This window comes from Uloborus diversus, chromosome 6 (genome assembly GCF_026930045.1).
Source record: "Uloborus diversus isolate 005 chromosome 6, Udiv.v.3.1, whole genome shotgun sequence".
Taxonomy (NCBI): domain Eukaryota; kingdom Metazoa; phylum Arthropoda; class Arachnida; order Araneae; family Uloboridae; genus Uloborus; species Uloborus diversus.
The window spans coordinates 88,967,223-88,986,579 of NC_072736.1; the positions used below are offsets into that span (position 1 = coordinate 88,967,223).

The 19,357-nt window shown below is 32.2% G+C and overlaps 1 protein-coding gene across 1 annotated transcript in view; it reads left to right on the forward strand.

Annotated features, from left to right (window-relative positions):
• LOC129224860 (uncharacterized) overlaps positions 1–15,814 on the forward strand; it is a 31,936-nt gene extending 16,122 nt beyond the window's left edge. The window contains exons 5-7 of the mRNA XM_054859407.1: positions 4,972–5,192; positions 8,369–8,447; positions 15,431–15,814. Of these exons, the coding sequence (XP_054715382.1) occupies positions 4,972–5,192; positions 8,369–8,447; positions 15,431–15,628 (498 nt within the window). The 3' untranslated portion in view covers positions 15,629–15,814. The remainder of the gene's footprint in view (positions 1–4,971; positions 5,193–8,368; positions 8,448–15,430) is intronic.
• The last annotated feature ends 3,543 nt before the right edge of the window (positions 15,815–19,357 follow it).

The following is a 19,357-nucleotide window of genomic DNA, read 5'->3' on the forward strand; positions in this document are numbered from 1 at the left end:
CAATAAATATATTTTGCCAGTAAATGCTCATTACTTTCATAATGGACCCTTTATCTCCCAAATGATTAATATTTATTTTAACCTATTGTTGAGCGAGAACTGAAATAAATATTTAATCTGTTGCAAAGGACAGTAAGAAAGCCAGCTCTGCTTTTTATAATGAAATTTCCTACTGTGATATGTCAATTGAAACGAGAGAGAGAGAGTGAAGCCTTCATTTCTTGAAAGCAACGATTTTAGGTCCCGAGATATATTTTAAAGTAAAGTACTGGAAGGTTCACGCAAAACGTGTGTTCAGTCGTCGTAGTTGAACTATAAGACCGGATCGGTGCTTTAGGTTTTTCTAACCAAATGATCAGAAAGTACTGTACCTAGCAACATTTGTTTCTCGGCTCAAATCCATCTGAGTTTTGGCACCAATGTCAAGAATACTTTAAGGATTATCAAACTAATCAGTACATTATAAAGGAAAATATGATGGAATTTAAAGACCAAGCAAATTTTATTTTTGTCACCATAAATTACAACAGGGTAGTTCTGTACACAAAAGATCAATGCAGTGGGAGACAGAGTTGGCTTTCTGCCGGCAGAAACTAATTTTTGCCGTGCCAGTGGCAGAAACTGGTTATAACCGGCAAAAACTTAAAAGCATCTGTAATTACTTAAGTGATTGCTAAATGATATTCGTTTAAGTAAACTAAAAAATTAAACTTCATTTCACCATTTAAAAAAATAAAATCCTATGCTAATGCCCTTGATTTAGTTTGAAAAGGGAACTTTTCAATTGCAGATGCTCGTAATGTTTAGATTAATTTAACAAAGGAAGAAAAATCATATACATGCTCAGGAAAGAGGAGTGACATACAGAATTGAATGGCATTTCTGATTTTAATTTGCTCACTTATATGCTTCAACTAAATTGTTTGTGATTGAAATTATCACGTGCTTCAAGAAGAAAGTGCCAAAATTTTACTTGCCAATATTAACATAGATTTTATACCTAATATCACAGCTTTGCAAAACAAATTGGCCCTATTTCTCGAAACTTATTTTTCCAGTCGAATTTCTCCCACTACCCCAGTTACTACATGGTGGACCAGTTTAAAAAATATATACAACAGATGAAAGTTTCACAAACATTGCTTGTTCCTTCATGCATTGCCTGCTAGCTCTTCTGTTGCAGGAATATTCTAAAGTTTCTCATTTGTACATATTAGATTGAGAAACCACCTTTTTTAAGAAGCAACTGCAGGGTCCAAACAATGTTACATTTGATTTTAAACTGTGGTAATATCGTAATTAAATTGTGCTTTGGTTAATAATTATTTTTTCCATGCACTTCCTATTGCATGTTAATAATTTAATTTTTTTTTTCATTTTGTGAGTTTTTGCCAGTTTTTGCCGCAAATGTGGCAGAAAGTGGTTTTTGCCATGCTGGTTTTAACCGGTTTCTACCAGTGGTTTTAACCGCCTCGGCAGAAACTTGCCAACCCTGGTGGGAGATCTTTATCTTTAGTGAAAAGAGCAAATTAGGATCGAACCGCTAATCGGTTGAAGTTAGCTTCGCTTACTGATCGGCTGGATTACAGTAACGTGGTGGCTTGGCGACTTTGGGTACAAACAATAGAGTTGCTTGATCATTTGTTTACATTTTAAAGCTTCTGTTAAAGTAATTTATTGTATTTTTTGTTTATTTGGTGAAATATTTCAAATTGCAAAGAATTGTTTTTCATTTTTACAGAGTTTTTAGTCGTTTTAGTTGAAGAATGTGTTTATCTTACATCGGGAGGGGGGGGGATCAGTGATTTTCGCTTATTCAGAGAACTGTTTTTACCTTTATCATTTGTTTTTTAAACGATATCCTTTCGATTGTTTTATTCTTTTTCATATGGGGGATGTTGCAGCGGTATTTCCCGTTTGTTCTAGATGGGTAGCTAGTGTTTTACACTTAATATCTGAGGACCCTTTTTATCCGTTGAGTATGGCTGAAGGAACAAACCATCAAGTTCGGGAGAAAAAATAGTTAATACAGGGATGAAAATCTTCCGCGGATCTGCGATTTTCCGCTTTTTGTATTTTTTTTATTTCCCGGCTGCCGAGCATTTTCAAGCGATTGATCGCTATCGCGTTCTTCCCGTCAGGATTTTTGCTGACTCACGTGTTCTTTCTAAGGTAGAAAGAAGAAAGGAACTTCGTTTCGTGATGTAGAAAGCGTCAGCGTTTATGCATTTCGAAATCCAATTGCATCCGCTTCCATAACACTCGCTCATTTTTGTCTACTATGCCATCCTATCACTTAAACCTTTATAACTTTGTGTAGACTACTATTTTCAACCCTTCTTGTATGTATTTTATTTTTTACTGAAGACTTGTACGCTCATTGTTTTGCCACGTCTATTTCACAGCTACTTTCTAGCGATCGCGCAAATCCCCCTCACCTCCCTTCTGCCCTGACCTTCCCAACAGGATTCTTGCTGAGGCACATGTTCTTTCTTAAGTAGAAAGAAGTACTTTTTGCTGTTGGTGAAGAGAGTGAAAGGAGTGAAAGGGGAAATGATGGAGAGTAGCGGTGTTGGGTGCAATTGTTAGATGTAGCTTTTTGAAATCCGATTGCATCCACTTCTGTAACACTCTCTCATTTGTATCTGCTATGCCATTCTACTGCTTAGACATTAATACCTTTTTGTAGACTAATATTTTCAACCCTTCTTATACTTTATTTATTTATTTTTTTTTATGAAGACTGCCATGCCCATTCAAAAATGTTTATCCTATTCCATCCGAGTTAATTTAAGCCAAAATCATTCTTCAAATCTAGTTTTAATGCTTATCAGGCTTACCAAAGATATAGCTCTTGAAGATCTTAAGAAAGTCAAATTTATTTTAATTGTACTGTGCTATTTTATTATGACAGACATGTAAATATAGGAAGTTTAAGATGGCTTATGTTCCCAAATCATGACATAGTGTTTCAAACTTTTTTATCAATTTAAAAATAATCATTTTTATTCTAGTGCCTAAAATGACCATCAAAGCTCAAAAAAGATTTAGATTGGGTTTAGTATTTTAATGATTTTTATAGAATATACCCAGCTGCTCCACAAAATTTCAAAATGCTCCTCAAATTGTTTCTCCAAGGTTAGCCACACTGATAATGTCATTTTGTAATTATGGTGTCCAGAGATTCAGCTTGTATTAAGTGTTTAATTATATGGAAGTTTTATAGCATTAGATGTCAAATTTTAAAGTTTTAAGTTCACCTGATTTGTGGGCTATGGGAAATTGAAAGTGGTAAATGGAATTGATATATTTGTTAAAATCTTAAATAAATGCAAGCTTACTCTATTTATTCATTTGTTAGCATTTCTACTAGTAAAAAAAAACATTTATCTATTAATATTTAAAAAACAGTACGGTATCAATATAATTTTGCATACTGTAAAAAATATGCACATACTCAAATTTTAAGTTTCGCAATTTTTCCTCTTTTTTGACTTCGGGCTGTTTTCATCCCTGTTAATAAAACAACTGCTCATTGGGCATTAGATAAATCAAGTTGTAATAAATATACGCATTCTGACACCAAGCAGCTTAAAACACTTTCTTTTTACTTATTCAACAAAATGGTTCAAACACTTGATTGTTTATTGAAATTTTTTAATTTTTCAATTTACAAAGTTTGAACAGAACAACATCTGTCACGTCCTCTAGTTATCCAATATTTATCTTATATTTGTAGAGTTTTTAGGTATCTTGCTTGTTAGTTCATATCACTTTGATATCACAATGTAGATAACTAGTTTTTTTCATTAAATTAAAAAAAAAAGTTTAAAACATTTTTTAAGTGTTTTTTTTTTAAAAGTTCATTTTTAATCAAAAGTTATACACATTCATTGAAAAAAATAGAAATGAATGAGTAACTGAAAAAACAAAAAAAAGGTTTTTGTTATCGCATAGTAAACGTCTTAGTTACTACTACTCGGTAGTTAGAAAGTTCTTAGATGGTCAAAATGAAATCAGTGTATTTGAAATTGAATACATAAAATCAATGGTACCATCTGACCACTCAGTACTGATAGATTTCCCATAACAAACACCAAACTATTTAGTAAAAATTTGCATGTATCGTAATTAAACTATTGTACTACTTTCAAATGCTTCAGAATTGCGTTTTATTTGCATTATGATAAGAATATATTGTTTGGACCCCTTACTATAGATTTTCAACATTCAGACAAAAGTCGCCAAATCCAAAACTCCAGTTTTGAAACTTTAACTTTTAAACCATTATGAAAAATAGCAAAAACCATTTAAAAAGAACCTCCTAAATCTTGTAGTAAGTTTATTTATGTAACTTTTAAATTGTATGCTGAAAACTTCAATTTAACGATACCTGATTTAACGATTTCCTCAATTTAATGATACAGTTCACTGTCTGGATTTGACTGTATTAACTGTCTATGATCCTTAATTTATGGATAACTTTTCCTGTCCCTTGACAATCGTTAAATCGAGGTTATACTGTGATTGGTTTACATGATAAAATATCTGATGAAGAACTGTACAGTCTGTCCAATTCATTGCAGTGATTCATCAAATTTTTTTTTGTAAAACTTCAGCCAGAACGCCAACGATATGTTATATGCATCGTGTCAAATTAAGATTTAAATTGTTAGTCCATTGTGACTTCCATTGACTTAAAATTGATGTACTATTGAAAAATTAAAAATAATTTTCAACTTCTGCATTGTTTCTTAAAACTGAAAAATAATGAAATGTTAACTGTAGTGCATAGTTTTAAACCCTGAGGAGAAGGAAATTCATGATGATGATGATAGCAACAATTTTGATTACTAATGAAGTGTGACTTGCCTGTCTTGAAGTTCAGTTGATGCAGGACATATTTATTAGTTTTATATATGATTCACTGAATATTATTGCTATATCAAGTGTTATTTTGTTACGTTTCAGGTATGTGAGTCTCCTATTGTACTGGTTGATATATCTTGGGCTATTAAGGAAGAAAAATCTCTTCAATATGAAATTTATAAAAAGTCTTTGGATGCTTTTATTCTTACTCAAACTGACATGAAATATTGTCCAAGTCCGAATTGTTCCATGATTTATAGAGCTACAAAAAATGCAGAAAACATATTTAATTGTCCATGTTGTGGAAATTCTATATGCACCAAGTAAGTGATAAAAACAAGGTATTACTTTTGTCTTAGTTATGTTTACAGTAATTGTGTTATTATGTTGTTGAAGTTGAGTTTTTTTTCTTCGAAATTATAAAATTTTAACCTGTTGTTGAATTTAACTGTATTTTTATTAAATTATGAGAAAGCCTTGAGAGGTCTTGAGGTTTTGGGAAAAAAAGAATTGGCACCCATTCAATGACTAAGGAGGGATAGAATTTCAGAGGGCCCGTTGACAAGTTAGATTCTGACCCTTCAAACAACTTAATTTGTAACAGGGAAGAAAGATTGAATGTAGGACAGAATACTTTAAAAGGACACTTTGGCAACAGCAAGACAGTTAGAATGAAAACTTATCATTTATTATTTTAGTTGCTGATTTCAAGACAGAAATGAAAGAAGGAAAATAGTCAATTTAATTTTTTTCAAAAAAGACTTGCATTTTTGAGAGACAATTTTTGACAGTTTTAAAAAATGGAAATAAAGTTGAAAAATGGAAAATCTCTCAGTTCACTGGCCATGTGTCTGGCAGGCTTGTTTCTATTGCATAACTATGAATTGCTTACACATGAAACTATTGTAAATTGCTGTTTCTATGATATTGAATTTATTGACAGCCTGGGTGTAATTAAATTTTATTGTTAATGTATTTTTGAGAATGTTATGTCAATTAAAGATATTAGTGTTTTGAACATTGTAAGTGTTGTTTTTAAAGAAATGAATATTTTTGTGCAAATGGACATATCATCAGGTCCCTTTGACATTTTTTTTCTTGATTTCACCAAAACATATAATAATATTGTTTTCGGAAATCTAACAGAACTCTTCCTAAGAAAAGAACTTGGTATTTGTGCACTTTTTTGGTTCGCCTTTAAAGTTATATGTGGCATAATGATTTCAGTATTAGTTAATATAATGATTATGTAATACTGTAAAAGCCCGAAAGTAACCCAGCCCCCTTATCAAAAAACTGAATAGATACATCTTGGGGGAGGGGGGCGGGAGTGTTATAATCAAGATTTTTGTGGAAGTTTTTCACAAAAATATCGTTTAACTTCAATAAATAAAAACCTGTTGCTGTCGTCTTTACAACAGTTTTAACAAATTGAATGGTGGCGCCATCTTTTACCGAAAAAATGATGCTAAATTTAATTTAGTAAAATCCCTATCATTTGACTTTATACAGATCAAAAACTTTAGTAAACACTGAAAAACATCATTATTATTACATTTTAATTCAGGAACAGGAATTAGTAGAACCAGAAATTAAATAACTTTTCATTAACGAAAGCAAAATTAATATTTTTTAATTTGTATAAACCTGGATATATGAAAAAAGATTACAAAAAGAAAATCTTACAAATTTAGACTCCTTTGTCAGAAAATCCCCCAAAGTCAGTTTCTGCGTCATCCTCCATCAAAGCCAAATCCAAAAGTTCTGGATGAAGTTCATCAGCAGGAGGACAAAAAGTGGGCACAAGATTGGAATGCAGTTTGCCATTTTACAAACCATCTAAGCTGAGGGAAAAAACCTCAGCACTTAAATGATTTGATTATCAGCTCTTCGGGAACTGCTGCTCATGCAATGGACACCCATTGCAGCACATCTTGGCGGGACGGCTGTTTCAAGTTTCCTTTTGCTGTTCTTTCTTCCTTACGGAGGTAATCCCCCGCAGCTCTTGCAGTTTTGCTTTAAATGGCCTGTTCCAGCACACATGTGCAGGCTGCAATAGGCTAGTCCAGCCAGGAGGAATAAGTATTAAGTTTGTGTTAACCTCTGCAAGAGCTGATGGGGCTTCCGCTTCCTTGTGAATGGGGGCACAATCTAAAATGAGCAGACATGTGACGTCATCTTCATCAATAACCCCACACTTTTCACCACCAAAGCTTAAATATTTCCCTGTGCATCCAGCTGTTTTTTGTGACTGTTATGCTCATGTTTTTGGGAATAACAAGCTTCGACCAAGCTTTGCTTAGAATTTTGCCCGAAGCCTCTTTTAAGATGCAGAGGCATCTTGTGACCGGAAGCATGGGGACACAAAGCAACTGTAAAACCCTGCTTCTTGCACCCAGTATTTGTGATGCGAATGATCGATTCTCCTTTCATATTATCTGTGCTGTTGGTTGGCATGCCGAATCAACACATAGTTTAATCCATATTTCCGATGTTGTAGTGAGTGTAATCAAACGTTTCACACAGTTGAAGAAACGGGAAATTGCTTCTTTCAGCTCTTCGGGTGTCTTTTGGGAATCCGTAATGCTGATTCTCAATGAAATGTTCAACGTTTTTTTTAAAATTGGTGATGTACTTACTAAGCTGTTGCTTTAAACTCAGTAAAGATGTGTTTTTGGTCAATTTTACAGCTTCTTTGGAAAGCAGCTTATGCTGACCGCTCGCCCGGCTTCTCTTTCTTTCAGTAAAAATGCGTATAATTCTTCTTGAATCTCTTCAGATAGCGGTTTGGGACCGCTGCCAATCTTGCAAACTCTTTTACTTTTCCTGAATTCATTCATTTCTTTTTTCCAACCAGTCTTGCAAGCATTTGCGATCGAGTTAGTATTCGGCAGCTGTTTAGTGAAGAGAGGACCCATTTGCCTCATACCACCGTAAAACTCCCAACCTCTTTTTAATGATGAAACTTCACTGAGACATTTTTGAACAGTAGAACCGTGCAAACCGGAGCAAGAAGAGAGAAGAATCTTAATTCGAACTTTAGTGGATGAGAGGTTGGGTTGGAAGAGTGCGAGATGTGATTGACATTCTTTGTCACGTGACATGAATGAAATGCAGCGGCACTGACATTGAAGATCCAATACAGGTTTGGAAGAAACTGCAATCTTTTGTTCTCCTTGGAGCGAGTTTGATTTGAGCGGGCTGCAGTGGGTTCTTTAAAATAAAGACAGGGGGCTAGGGGTATATTCAGGATTATTGAAAATTTCACTTTTGGTGAAAAAGGGGGGGGGGGGGGGGTACTTTCGGGATTCTGCGTTAAACTCAAATAGTTTGTGTTTTTCTTTATCTTTTATGTCAAAAACCTTTTCTAATCCTTTTCTGATTTTCAATGTATAGTTTTATCTTGTTTTGAATTTTAATTTCAATATTTTCTAAAAGACATTGTATCTGTTTCAAAAAAAAGGAAAAGAAAAACGCTATATACTTATCTTTTTTGCAGTTGTGAAGCATTGTTTCATTTTGGAATGAGTTGTAGTTTATACCAAGGCTGTAAGATAGATGATGACTATTCATTAAAAGTTAGTATATGGACAATACTTTTTCTCCTTCTTTTAATATTGGTGTTAAATCAAAATATCCATTTTAACCATTCTTAAGTTTATTTAAAAAAAAGTTTTGTCTTGATGCTTGTTTTGAATATGAAAGTAGCTCACATTAATCAAGAACAGTTAGCTTTAGAAGATTGGAATTTTGTATGCAAAACAGGTGTAGCATCTACTTGTGCAATTCCTTTTTTGCTTTCAGTCAGATGTTTAGGAAGAACGCTTTACCCTTTTTTTTTTCTGGCAAACCAAAAGTTTTATAATTAGGAAAGATTTCAATTTACAGTTTTAGTGTAGCAACTTTTGAAGTTAAATTTCTTTTGATGCCACGGCTGTAAAATTTCAACATAAAACAGAATTAACAAAACTGTGGATATTTATTTATATTGTGATTCTGTATAACTCTTTTGTGCATAGGCTCATAACAAACTAAGAGTTGTAAATTTTTAAAATGTTCCTCTTCTCACTTACTCTTGAGAAACTTTTATACTGTATTTTAATGTGGCACCTAACTAAACCAACAAATTTTATTGAGTTTGAAAGTGCCATTATATACATTTACTTTATTTTATAGGTGCAGAAAAGTGTTATAATTTATTCAACAACAAATGATAAAAAAAAAACTATAATGTGAACTTGAGAAGTATAACATCTAATATGCTCGCACAATTATTTAATGGGCCTAAAAGAAAGCAATCTCTCGTTCATGAAGTTTTTACTTTTCAAATCAGTGGAATAAGAAACAAGTTAAATAATAAAGATACGGGATCAGCCATGCAAGGAGCTGTAAATTTTGAGCCCCTGAACAAAAAGTCAACAGGGCCCTTAGTCACACACAGGATTTCTCTCTCTCTCCCCCAAAAGAAAAAAAAATCAAATGACTGCCGTTGTTTTCTTTAAAGTGTTTGTTTCACTGCTTCAGTATTTTTACTTAAATTTTGAATTCATTTGTTTAAACGTTCAGACTAAGACATGCAGTGCATTTGTTTTAAATAGAGATACAATGCAGTAATTCCAATCTTTTGATCAAGCTAATTTTTTTTTTCAATCTTTAAATTTTTAGAACTAGTGTGACATTTATTATGATATTTTCAAACTTTGAGAATTCTTAATAAATGCTTTCTGTACATAAAACATTTTATAAATTCAATTTAAACACTTTGTTTTAAATTAACACTTTAGGGACTTCTGGTTAGTTATTTCTATTAACTAAGTTTCAGTGACAATCCTCAGATGTGTTAAATCCCCCCCCCCTCCTTTTTTTTCCAAATTATAAAACTTGAGTGTAGGTTTTTTAGTTCAAAAAAAAGTTTTTTTAGTATATTAAATACATGAATAAGAGTTTGAAAATAAAAATTTTCAAAAGTTTCCCTTCATTCTGTGATTTAATTTTTACTCTGTTTGTTCACAGTTATCAAAACCAAAACTTTGTTTTAAATTTATCAACTTTGTCTTCCCGACAACCAGTTCTTTTGTCTTATCATTTCCTACATATGAGAAAACGTTTGAATATGGCTTGCATTTTTATTGGCTTGGTTTCTAACTTTCTCATTGGTTGTTATGTTAATCCCATATTTTTACTATTTATTACTGTTTATGATTCCACTTCATTGCTTTTGTCAGATGTCTTTGCTAAGCTAACATCATTTTGTTTTGAAAGAAATTTCTTGTAAGATTGAAACATTGTGCCTGCAGTTATTTGAGAATTTGCATTTATAATGCTGTTGGCTTTATACTTACTGTTTAGCTTAAAGGTATTTCTTGATTTCTCACCTAAAATGTGTCCTATGTTAAACATTAAGGGTGTATCGAAAAAACTTTTTTTTGAAATTCAATTTGTCAAGTTGATAAAAAGTTGCCCCTACCAACCCACAATTTACCTAAAAAATTTTGTCCAAATCAAAAAATATTTAGCTGTCTAACACAAAGTCTAAAGTTCATACAATTTTCTTCAAAAAATCATTTTTTTCTAATTTATTTTGAATAACAAAAAAATTTCAAAATTTTTTAAGTTGAAAATTGTGATTAACTATGCCTGGAATTATAGTCAAATAAAAGGTTTTATTCTCATGCGGGATTTAGGTTCCCGAATAGTATGCAAAAAATAAAGATTTTTTAAAAATTGAAGTCAGAATGTTCAATATAAATGTATTAGCTCTTATTTTTTTTTTTTTTTTTTGCAAATGTTGGTTTAAAATTTTTTTTGCTAACAAATTATTCTTGATACATTTATTTACGTTTTATAGATAAAAATTATTTGAATTTAAAAAAAAAAAGGTTATAAAATAATCTTGCAAACATCGTTTTCATTTTATTAACATAGAAGTATATTATTAAGTATAAAAAACTAAACACCAAAACATATGCAGAATATTATGTGTATTATCCTATTATATCAAGCTTTTTCCATACTAATGTTTTTCAACAACTCTGAAAGGATGCTTGAGTTTTGTTGGAGGCTTTTTCGGTACACCATTTGTAGAGCATTACAAAGTCATATAGTAAGAAGCAATTATCGTTTGGTACACAGAAGTGTGCCTTTTGCTTTGTATGGGATGGGAAGGAATTTTTTTCCCCAAAACTAATGCAATTGATGAAAATGCAGGCTATGGCTCCATAGCAGTTAGTTTTACAGAGTTTATACAATTGTGGACATTTAGCAAAAGATATCTACTAACCTCATGACCTTCTAATAATTTTTCTTTTCTTATGGGAGTAATGCTTTCCTTTTGCTCAAGAACTGCAAATTTCAGACAAATACAATGTCTTTGATTTGTGTACTGCTGTAGACAATTTAACTACATTATCATTGGTCATTGTATCAGTGTGTTTGATTCACTACAGTGAACGCTAATTGATTTCACCAAGTCAATCTCAGTAAAAGTTTTTATATAACTTTGCTAATTTTACCTCTCACTTTAAAGAGACATTCAAAAACTTGAACCGCTTAACGTACTACTAGTCATGCTGTTTTTCATCCAAATTTCTGTCGCCTCTTTGCGGAATATTGCAGATTTGTCAGCTAATTCATCCAACATAATTTTCAAAGGGACCACCCATATTAATAGTATCAGCTTCACGATGACAAAGACTTCTGCAGGCATTTTCTACAGGTTAGAGAGCATAAATAATGATAGGTTTTTCATTGCTTTCTTTTTCTGAGAAAAAGATTGTGCATCTTTAGTAAGTTAATGGTTTTGAGTGTTTTCTTTAAGCTTACTGAAACATTCCAACATTGTATTCTGACTATTCCAGCAGGTTTTGCAATCTGAACTGCAATTTCTCAGTTTTTTTCTAAAGTGCAAATTTCTGTGTGAATTTTAGTGATGCTTTTTGAAAACGTTTTCTACGCATTTTCTCAATTGCTGTGAACGTATGAAACTGAAACCTCAAATGAGGATAGAAATTTATTTTCATTGTTTATCATATGCAACACAAATTTTTTTTACTCTCCTTGCAGAAGTACGAAGAAGGTTAAAGAAACTTCAAATGATGCTTGTGAAAATATTCGTTTTGGGAGCGGCAAAAGTTGGAAAACTTGGAAAACGTTTGCATAGAAAATCTTTGCAGGATTTTAAATCTTACGGCATTTTGCTCTCAATCCACTGAGATTAATCCTGCAAAATAGCATGGGGATTCCGCAGGATTTAGGATCGGTATTTTGGGATTGGAAACCCTATTTTTAACCTAGCCACATGGCCTTGTTAAATGCTCTTTTTTGTGAAACAGGGGTGATTGTGTTCCGGTATTTTACCGGATTTCTGGTATTTACATCTTGATTTCCGGTATCTTCATCTTCGAAAATACCGGAACCATCCTATATTTTCAGAAAAACCCACTTTTGTGAAATTTAGGTCGATGTTTAATGAAAAGCCGAAAGTCCAAATTGAAGACGTTTCGTTTGGTATAAAGCGTAAGCTACCGTCATGTTTTGCAATCTCTATGGTAATTATTGAAGAACAGCTGGGGTGAGAGATGGAATAAAGGCTAGATAAGAAGAGAAAGGAGCGTTACTTGATATTTTCCCCCTTAATATTTTCTTTTCAAGATGTCTAATATCGTTTCTCTGTTGCATATCTTAATATGCAGATGATGTAACTAGGGTTGCCCATTCCCCCCGACTGCGATGGCACCCCTCAATTTTACCAAGCCCCCTTTTCCCTCAAGAATTGCCACCAACTAATAAAAAGACTTAAATTCTTCTAAATTAATTTCTCCAAAAGTTTCTGTGGTATAATCTGCTTCATGACCCCCCCCCCCCTCCCCTCCGGATACAAACACATGAAAATCCTTGCTATAACTATATTATTAGATTAAATTGCTGAAATATTTATTCACCAAGATGGCCTATGGCTTTTCTATGTTTTAGATGCTTATGTAATAGGGTTTACAGTCCCCCCCCCCATTAAATGTTGAATTTAACGACTTATATATCGAAAATATCGATATTTGGAGAGCAATATATCGTGGCATTAAAATTCGGATATCGCCTAGCCCTATTGCACAGTAATCATAATATATTCTGCCCCTTTTGCCCCAAACTTATTTAATTCTGAAATATTTATGCACTTTTAGAAAATGAATGTAATAACTGGTTAAGGATTCAGATACAATGGAGGAAAATAAAACATTCTTTGAAAAATTTTTAGAAATGAGAAAAATTAAAAGAATTTAATTCTCTTCATACACATGGACATATTAAGTCCAATTAAAACTTTGAGTTTTAGCCCCAACAAATAATTATGTATATAAATAATGTGTGCATAAACCTAATGTGTATATGTATGCCTATCAAAACACTTTTTCTTCTTGGAAAAAAGTTCAGGTATTTTTGCATGGAGTCACAATCACCCCTGGTGAAAATCACATAAGTTTAGAATAAATGCGAGAAACCTATATATTGTTTATGATAGTTTTTTTTCCCCTCTCTTTTTCCTCTGACTTGACTATAAACATTTTTCAACTAGAGAAAATGTTAAAATTTTTTTTGTTATTCGAAAAAAAAAAGAAAAGATTTTTTGAAGATATTTTAAATTTTTTAGGCCTTTTGTGGGACAGCTGAATATTGATTTGAATGAAATTTTTTATGTAATATGTGGGTTGGTAGAGGCAACTTTTTATTAACTTGACAAATTAAATTTTGAAAAAAAGTTTTTTTTTTGATAATTAAACATTGTCTTAACACCATTAAACATTGTTGTTTAAACACTATTAAACATTGTCTTATTTGTCTCTAGAGTTTAAAAAAAGCTGTGCAAGAATGCACCAATTTCAATTCCTTGCTACATCCTCTATCAGATGTCTCTTACAAATCTGTCTTATGTAAAAGTGAAAAATTTCTTTTCTGTGGTTCAGCTTCATTTTAGATATGGGGGAAAATTGTTATTGATGCTAAAACAATGGGGTGGTTTCTTTCAGTCAAAAGTACTACTTTTGGTCATTGAAATAGATAGAATGAGCGAAAAAATAACATGGACCCAGAAAATACTTTCCTTTTCCCAACAGTTATTTTTTAAAATGTCTGATTTTTCAAACAAGGCGTGCTCTTGATGACGTCACAAATGATGCACTTTGCTGTATCTTTCTACTACGTTTCCATGTTATGATAATCAAGCAACGAATTAAATATTGCGCTCAGCACTTGCTATCAACTATATTGTTGCCAATACACGTGAGTCAAGATGCCAATTAAATATTTTGCACTGTGAATGGCAACACTGGATGGCATTTCATCATTTGTGATGTCATCGGCAGAAGCCCTAAACAATGAAAGTGCTCGGATTTAAGTAATTTTTTAAAAATATTAAACGTAAACAAATTTATCAAAAAATGGTCAGATCCTATGTTTTTAAGCATGCTCTTTCAGAAAAAAATACTTTTAAAATTTTGGGAACAGCCCCATTGTACTTAGGGACAAAAGTAAAATGGTCTCAGAATTGTTTTCGAAGTGGTTTTTGAAATGTGTATTTAAAGGTGTCTGTTTTGATGTAACTCTTTGAGGCATATTTGCTTCCTGTGAGGCCACCATTGAAAAACATAATAAATAAATAGATAATAAAAAAGATAAAGAAAAAAAATCAATAAAAAAAAATCAGCCAACCCTTAAGGTCACCTGGATTACAAAATTGGCGGCCTTAAACCACACACACACAAACCATCCTGCCTCAAAGGATAAAGTTTTAAAACAGATATTTTCATCAGTATTTTTGCAATCTTTACTTCTCTTTTTTTTAAATCCTTTTTGGGCATGCTGGTTTTTATCAGTTGTTTTAGGACTATTATCTTTTGCATGATAAACACCGCCAGCTCAGTCATTTCCAGCCGAGGAATGCAGTTTCGTGCTTATTAGCACTCATCAGCCCGGCATAGGAAAGTGACTGAGCTGGAGATGGAAAAAGGAAGCCAAGAGTGCCAAACAAACTGGTAGCTAATGCAGAATTAGCACAGACCAGACGAGTGACCGAAGCAATGGTTCGGTTCAACTCGGAGATTGAAGGCAAGGCATGGTATATTCAGTAAATTACCGGCCCATTAGCCAGGGCTAAAGCTGAAATACATGAAAAACACCACCAGCTCAGTCATTTCCAGCCGAGGGCTGCTGTTTCGTGCTTATTAGCACTCATCAGCCCGGCATAGGAAAATGACCGAGCTGTAAATGGAAAACCTCTTAAGGAAGCCAAGAGTGCGAAACAAACTGGTAGCTAATGCAGAATTAGCACAGACGAGTGACCGAAGCAATAGTTCCGTCACTCGTCTGGTCTGTGATCTATCTGTCTATTATCTTTGGATAAAATAAATTGCACTTCTGAATCAGTCAGAAGCTTCATGGAAAGCAAAACAAACTTTTTATACTAATTTTCCACTTTTTTCTGGTTCATGTATCTTAAAGTTTGCAATTTGAAAAAATATTTATACATTCTACTTTTGATGTAAAATCATATTGTCAAATTTCATTGTAGGCTTGGATGAAGGAAGATCCAAACAATCGTAAGATATGTCCATCTTGCTCTGCGCCTATTGAAAAAAATGAGGGTTGCAATCACATGACTTGCTGGAAGTGCAAAACTCACATGTGTTGGCTATGTCTTGCTGTCTTTCCAACTGGTGATGAAGTGTATAATCATCAACCATTTTGTCCCAGAGCTAAAGAAGTATAATTTTTTGTATTGTTTAGCTTGTGAACATTGTGTTACTATTTGTGCAGGCAAGGCATTGTATTTTTGATATGTATGTACCTCGTTCTGACTACATCATGTTTAGTAATACAATTCATTATTTAGATCAACAGTTTATTGCTTACTTCTGGTAGGATATTAGATTATTTTTATGTAATGATTTGGTTTTGGCAAAAGAAATAGAAAAAAAAAAGAAAAAACTCTGCACAAATCATGAGATATGTGTGCAAGATTATGTGGTTATTTCTAATATAGCTAAGTTTTTCTATTTAATTTTTTCTTTTGTTTCATTGATGATTTGCTGTAATGGTGAGTAACAGTACTATAAGCTTCATTGTCCCATATTATAAGTTGATATTACACAAATTCTTGGGGATTTTTTTTTCAATTGAAATTATAAAGTCTTAAATTACAATTTTATTTTTATGAATTATAAACAACTTATCAAGAGAAAATTGTTACCTCATGAAAAGTGAAGAAAAATGGCAGATAAGAAGTGTCATGCTTATTTTCTAAACATAAATTTAAAAAGCAGTCATTTTCTATGAAATTAATTTAAATGGTTTTTTAAGAATTTTTATGTATAAAACTACAAGCATACTTATCCTAAAATTCATCTTTAAAAAAAAAAAAACCTTTTTTTTTCTCCTGGAATAATGTTACTAGAATTATAAGATATTTCCCTAAAATGTTGTAAGTCTTAAAAAATGTTGAAAAGTATTAACAAATTATTAATGAGGAAATATTTTGGTCTTGACTCTTCAGAAAATCCCGGATGTTGTTTTTACGATAACAAAAAATCACGAAGAACGCTTTTGATATGTGAGAGCATACAAATCAAGCTCAATCATTATTTGTGTTCGTTTTTTTTTTTTTTTTTTTGAGAAAACCATGTTTTATTCTTTACAGTAATAATATACAGTAGACGCTCGTTTTATGAGGGGGTTACTTTCCAGGAAAATGCCGCATAAATCAAAGACACATATATTGAGACATAATAGTAGTGTTAAAATAGGAGTTAGGTTCCATAGATAAACTACTTCACTCCAGTGATGACTAATTGTATAATAAGTTTAATGTGTACTGATCTTGATTTTTATTCACAACATGCGTAAAGGAAACATAAATTCATTTTGTGTTCTGTTTATAAAAAGGAGTTGGCAATGATAGTCTTTTGGCAGTCATTAGGAATTTTTCTCTTAATTCTTTTCAGAGCATTAACGCATCCATGACCACTTGCGTCATTTAGATGATAGATTCTCCCTTCACTAACAAATCAGAAAGATTATTTCTATTGTCTAGGAGTGACTCAAAATTTTCAATGTGAATGTTTTTGGTTGTGGGTCACCGATGTCGGTATCCTCGTTGGCTTTTGCGGCCTTTGTCACTCCTGAAAGCTCTTCTTTCAGTGAGTTCTAAACTGTGTGAGTTTAATACTTTCCTTCTATAAAGAGCTTTGGAAATAATAGCTTAAAATATCACCAGTAGCCCAAGCTCGATCATTAGCATGCTAAAATGCAGTTTATTACCTGTAATCTGCAGTCTTTAGGGGTTTGGATTTAAAAAGAGGGGAAAATTTTATCTGTTTGCATTGCCGCATCCGCGTAAAACCGAAACTCATCCACATAAAATAAAATAAAGGTGTCAAATCTTAAACCGCGTAAAATCGAAACCACGTAAAATGAACCCGCGTAAAACAAGGGTCTACTGTAATTGAAATGAATCTTTCTAATTGAATGTTTATACTGTAAACAAGTTCATGATTCAAAACTTAGTTTGAAATGAATTAACAAAATAAACTGTTATTAAGTTTCACTAAGGAATGAGTTATTGCAATGACATGTAACTTTTTTGAGTGTTTTATGTATTTAATATCCTTATGAGGATGGTTGTGATTTTGTTAAAAAAGTTACATTTGCAAATATATTATAATATTTCCCATTTTTATGGTTAAAAAATCCCTGTGTGAGATCTCTGCTAATCTAGGTGTTTCATTTCATTCTTTAGACATCACAATATATCAGAGCCACAGTATGTAATTCTTAGTCTATATGCATCTTCAGTCTCATTTAGTTTCTCCCAGTAGCAGAAACTGCGAGACGAGCGTCGCAGGTTTTTCAGCGGCCTGCAGACAATTTTACAAAAGAACAAAAAGAAAGAAAATAAATAAATAAATAAAAGAAATACAACTTGGTAAAGATCGCTTAGAGACCGTTTTTTGACCGGAAAGGCGATGGGCGGTTTCAGCATTTCAACAAGAAACAGTCACCATATTTGGTCATTCACAAGATGGAAGTAGATAAGATGCTTAAGTGCCTAAGTTTTCAAAAACAAAGCAGAATTGAATGTTTTAGTTAACTGCAAACTAATGAAAATAACTTAAAATGTGCAGCAAATCTTTTTTTTTTTTACTTTTTAAAGTAATTTTCTTGAGAAATGAAAAGTTTTATATTTAAAATTTCACCTTATTCTCATTGCTTTGGATGCCAAAGTGCTAAAAACTTTTCAACTAAAGTGTAATCTCATGAGGATTTTTATTTTTAAATTATTTTTTGCAACAAATTCAAAAATTTATATCTTAATTTTCGGCGTAGTCGCCATGTTTGGTTATTCCCAAGATATTGGTATGCAAGACTCTTTTAGTGCCTACGTTTTCATAAACGGAATTGGATGTTTATTGCAATGCAAACTGTTGAATATTATGCAAAATGAGCCATTTTTTTTCGGATAATTCTTAATTATTGTCTTGAAAAATGCAAAATTTTTATTTTAGAATGATATCTTATCTTCATAGAGGCTAATGTGTTAAAACCTGAAGATTTCATCTAAATTGTAGTTTTTAAGGATTTTGAATTTTTTTCTACTTTTATGTAACAAATTCAAAAATCTCTTTAGAATCATGCATTTTTCGCGTAGACGCCATGTTTGGACATTTACAAGATGGAAATAGACGAGACTATTACTTGCCTAAGTCTCCAAAAACAGAATTTTACGTTTACCTCAATACAAACTATTGAAGATTACACAAAATGTACAGTGAATCATGTTTCTTTTCAAATGATTTTCATAAAAAATGAGAATTATTACCTGCGCAATTGTATTTGCTTTGGAAGCTTTGCTATAAACTAAAACATTCATCTAAAATGCAGTATGCAGTTTCCTGCCAACTTCTCATTTACTAATTTATTTATTAATTTTTTGAAAAAAATTTCAAAAACCTATTTCATCTTAAATTTTCCAAAAGCAATTGTTCAATACATACTTAAATAAATATGTATTGAATACTTGCTTTTCATAGTGCGCAGAGTTCTATTTATTTTTATGAAAGTAGTGAAAACTGCCCATCCCTCCTTTTTTTATATTTTCGGCAACAGTAAGTGACCACTAAGTTTTTCAGGACTAACGGCCACTAGCCAGTTGGAAATTTTCCGAGTCTTGACCTTTACTTGTGTATTTTATGAAAACTCAAAATAAAACTGATAATAATGCTGCGGATTATTTTCAACTGCCCAAAATAGTGTCGCAGACTGGCTAGAAAGTTTGTGCTACTGGGTAGTCTCTCAAGTAAAGTACAAATTTTCTGAAAACGGTGCCTAAAAATGACTTTTCTGTAAATATCTCATGAAATATTTGATCTGAAACTGACACTAAAATCCATTGCATTTGCGCTTAAATAACTTTGGTGTAAGATTTGTTTGACTCGTCTTTTTG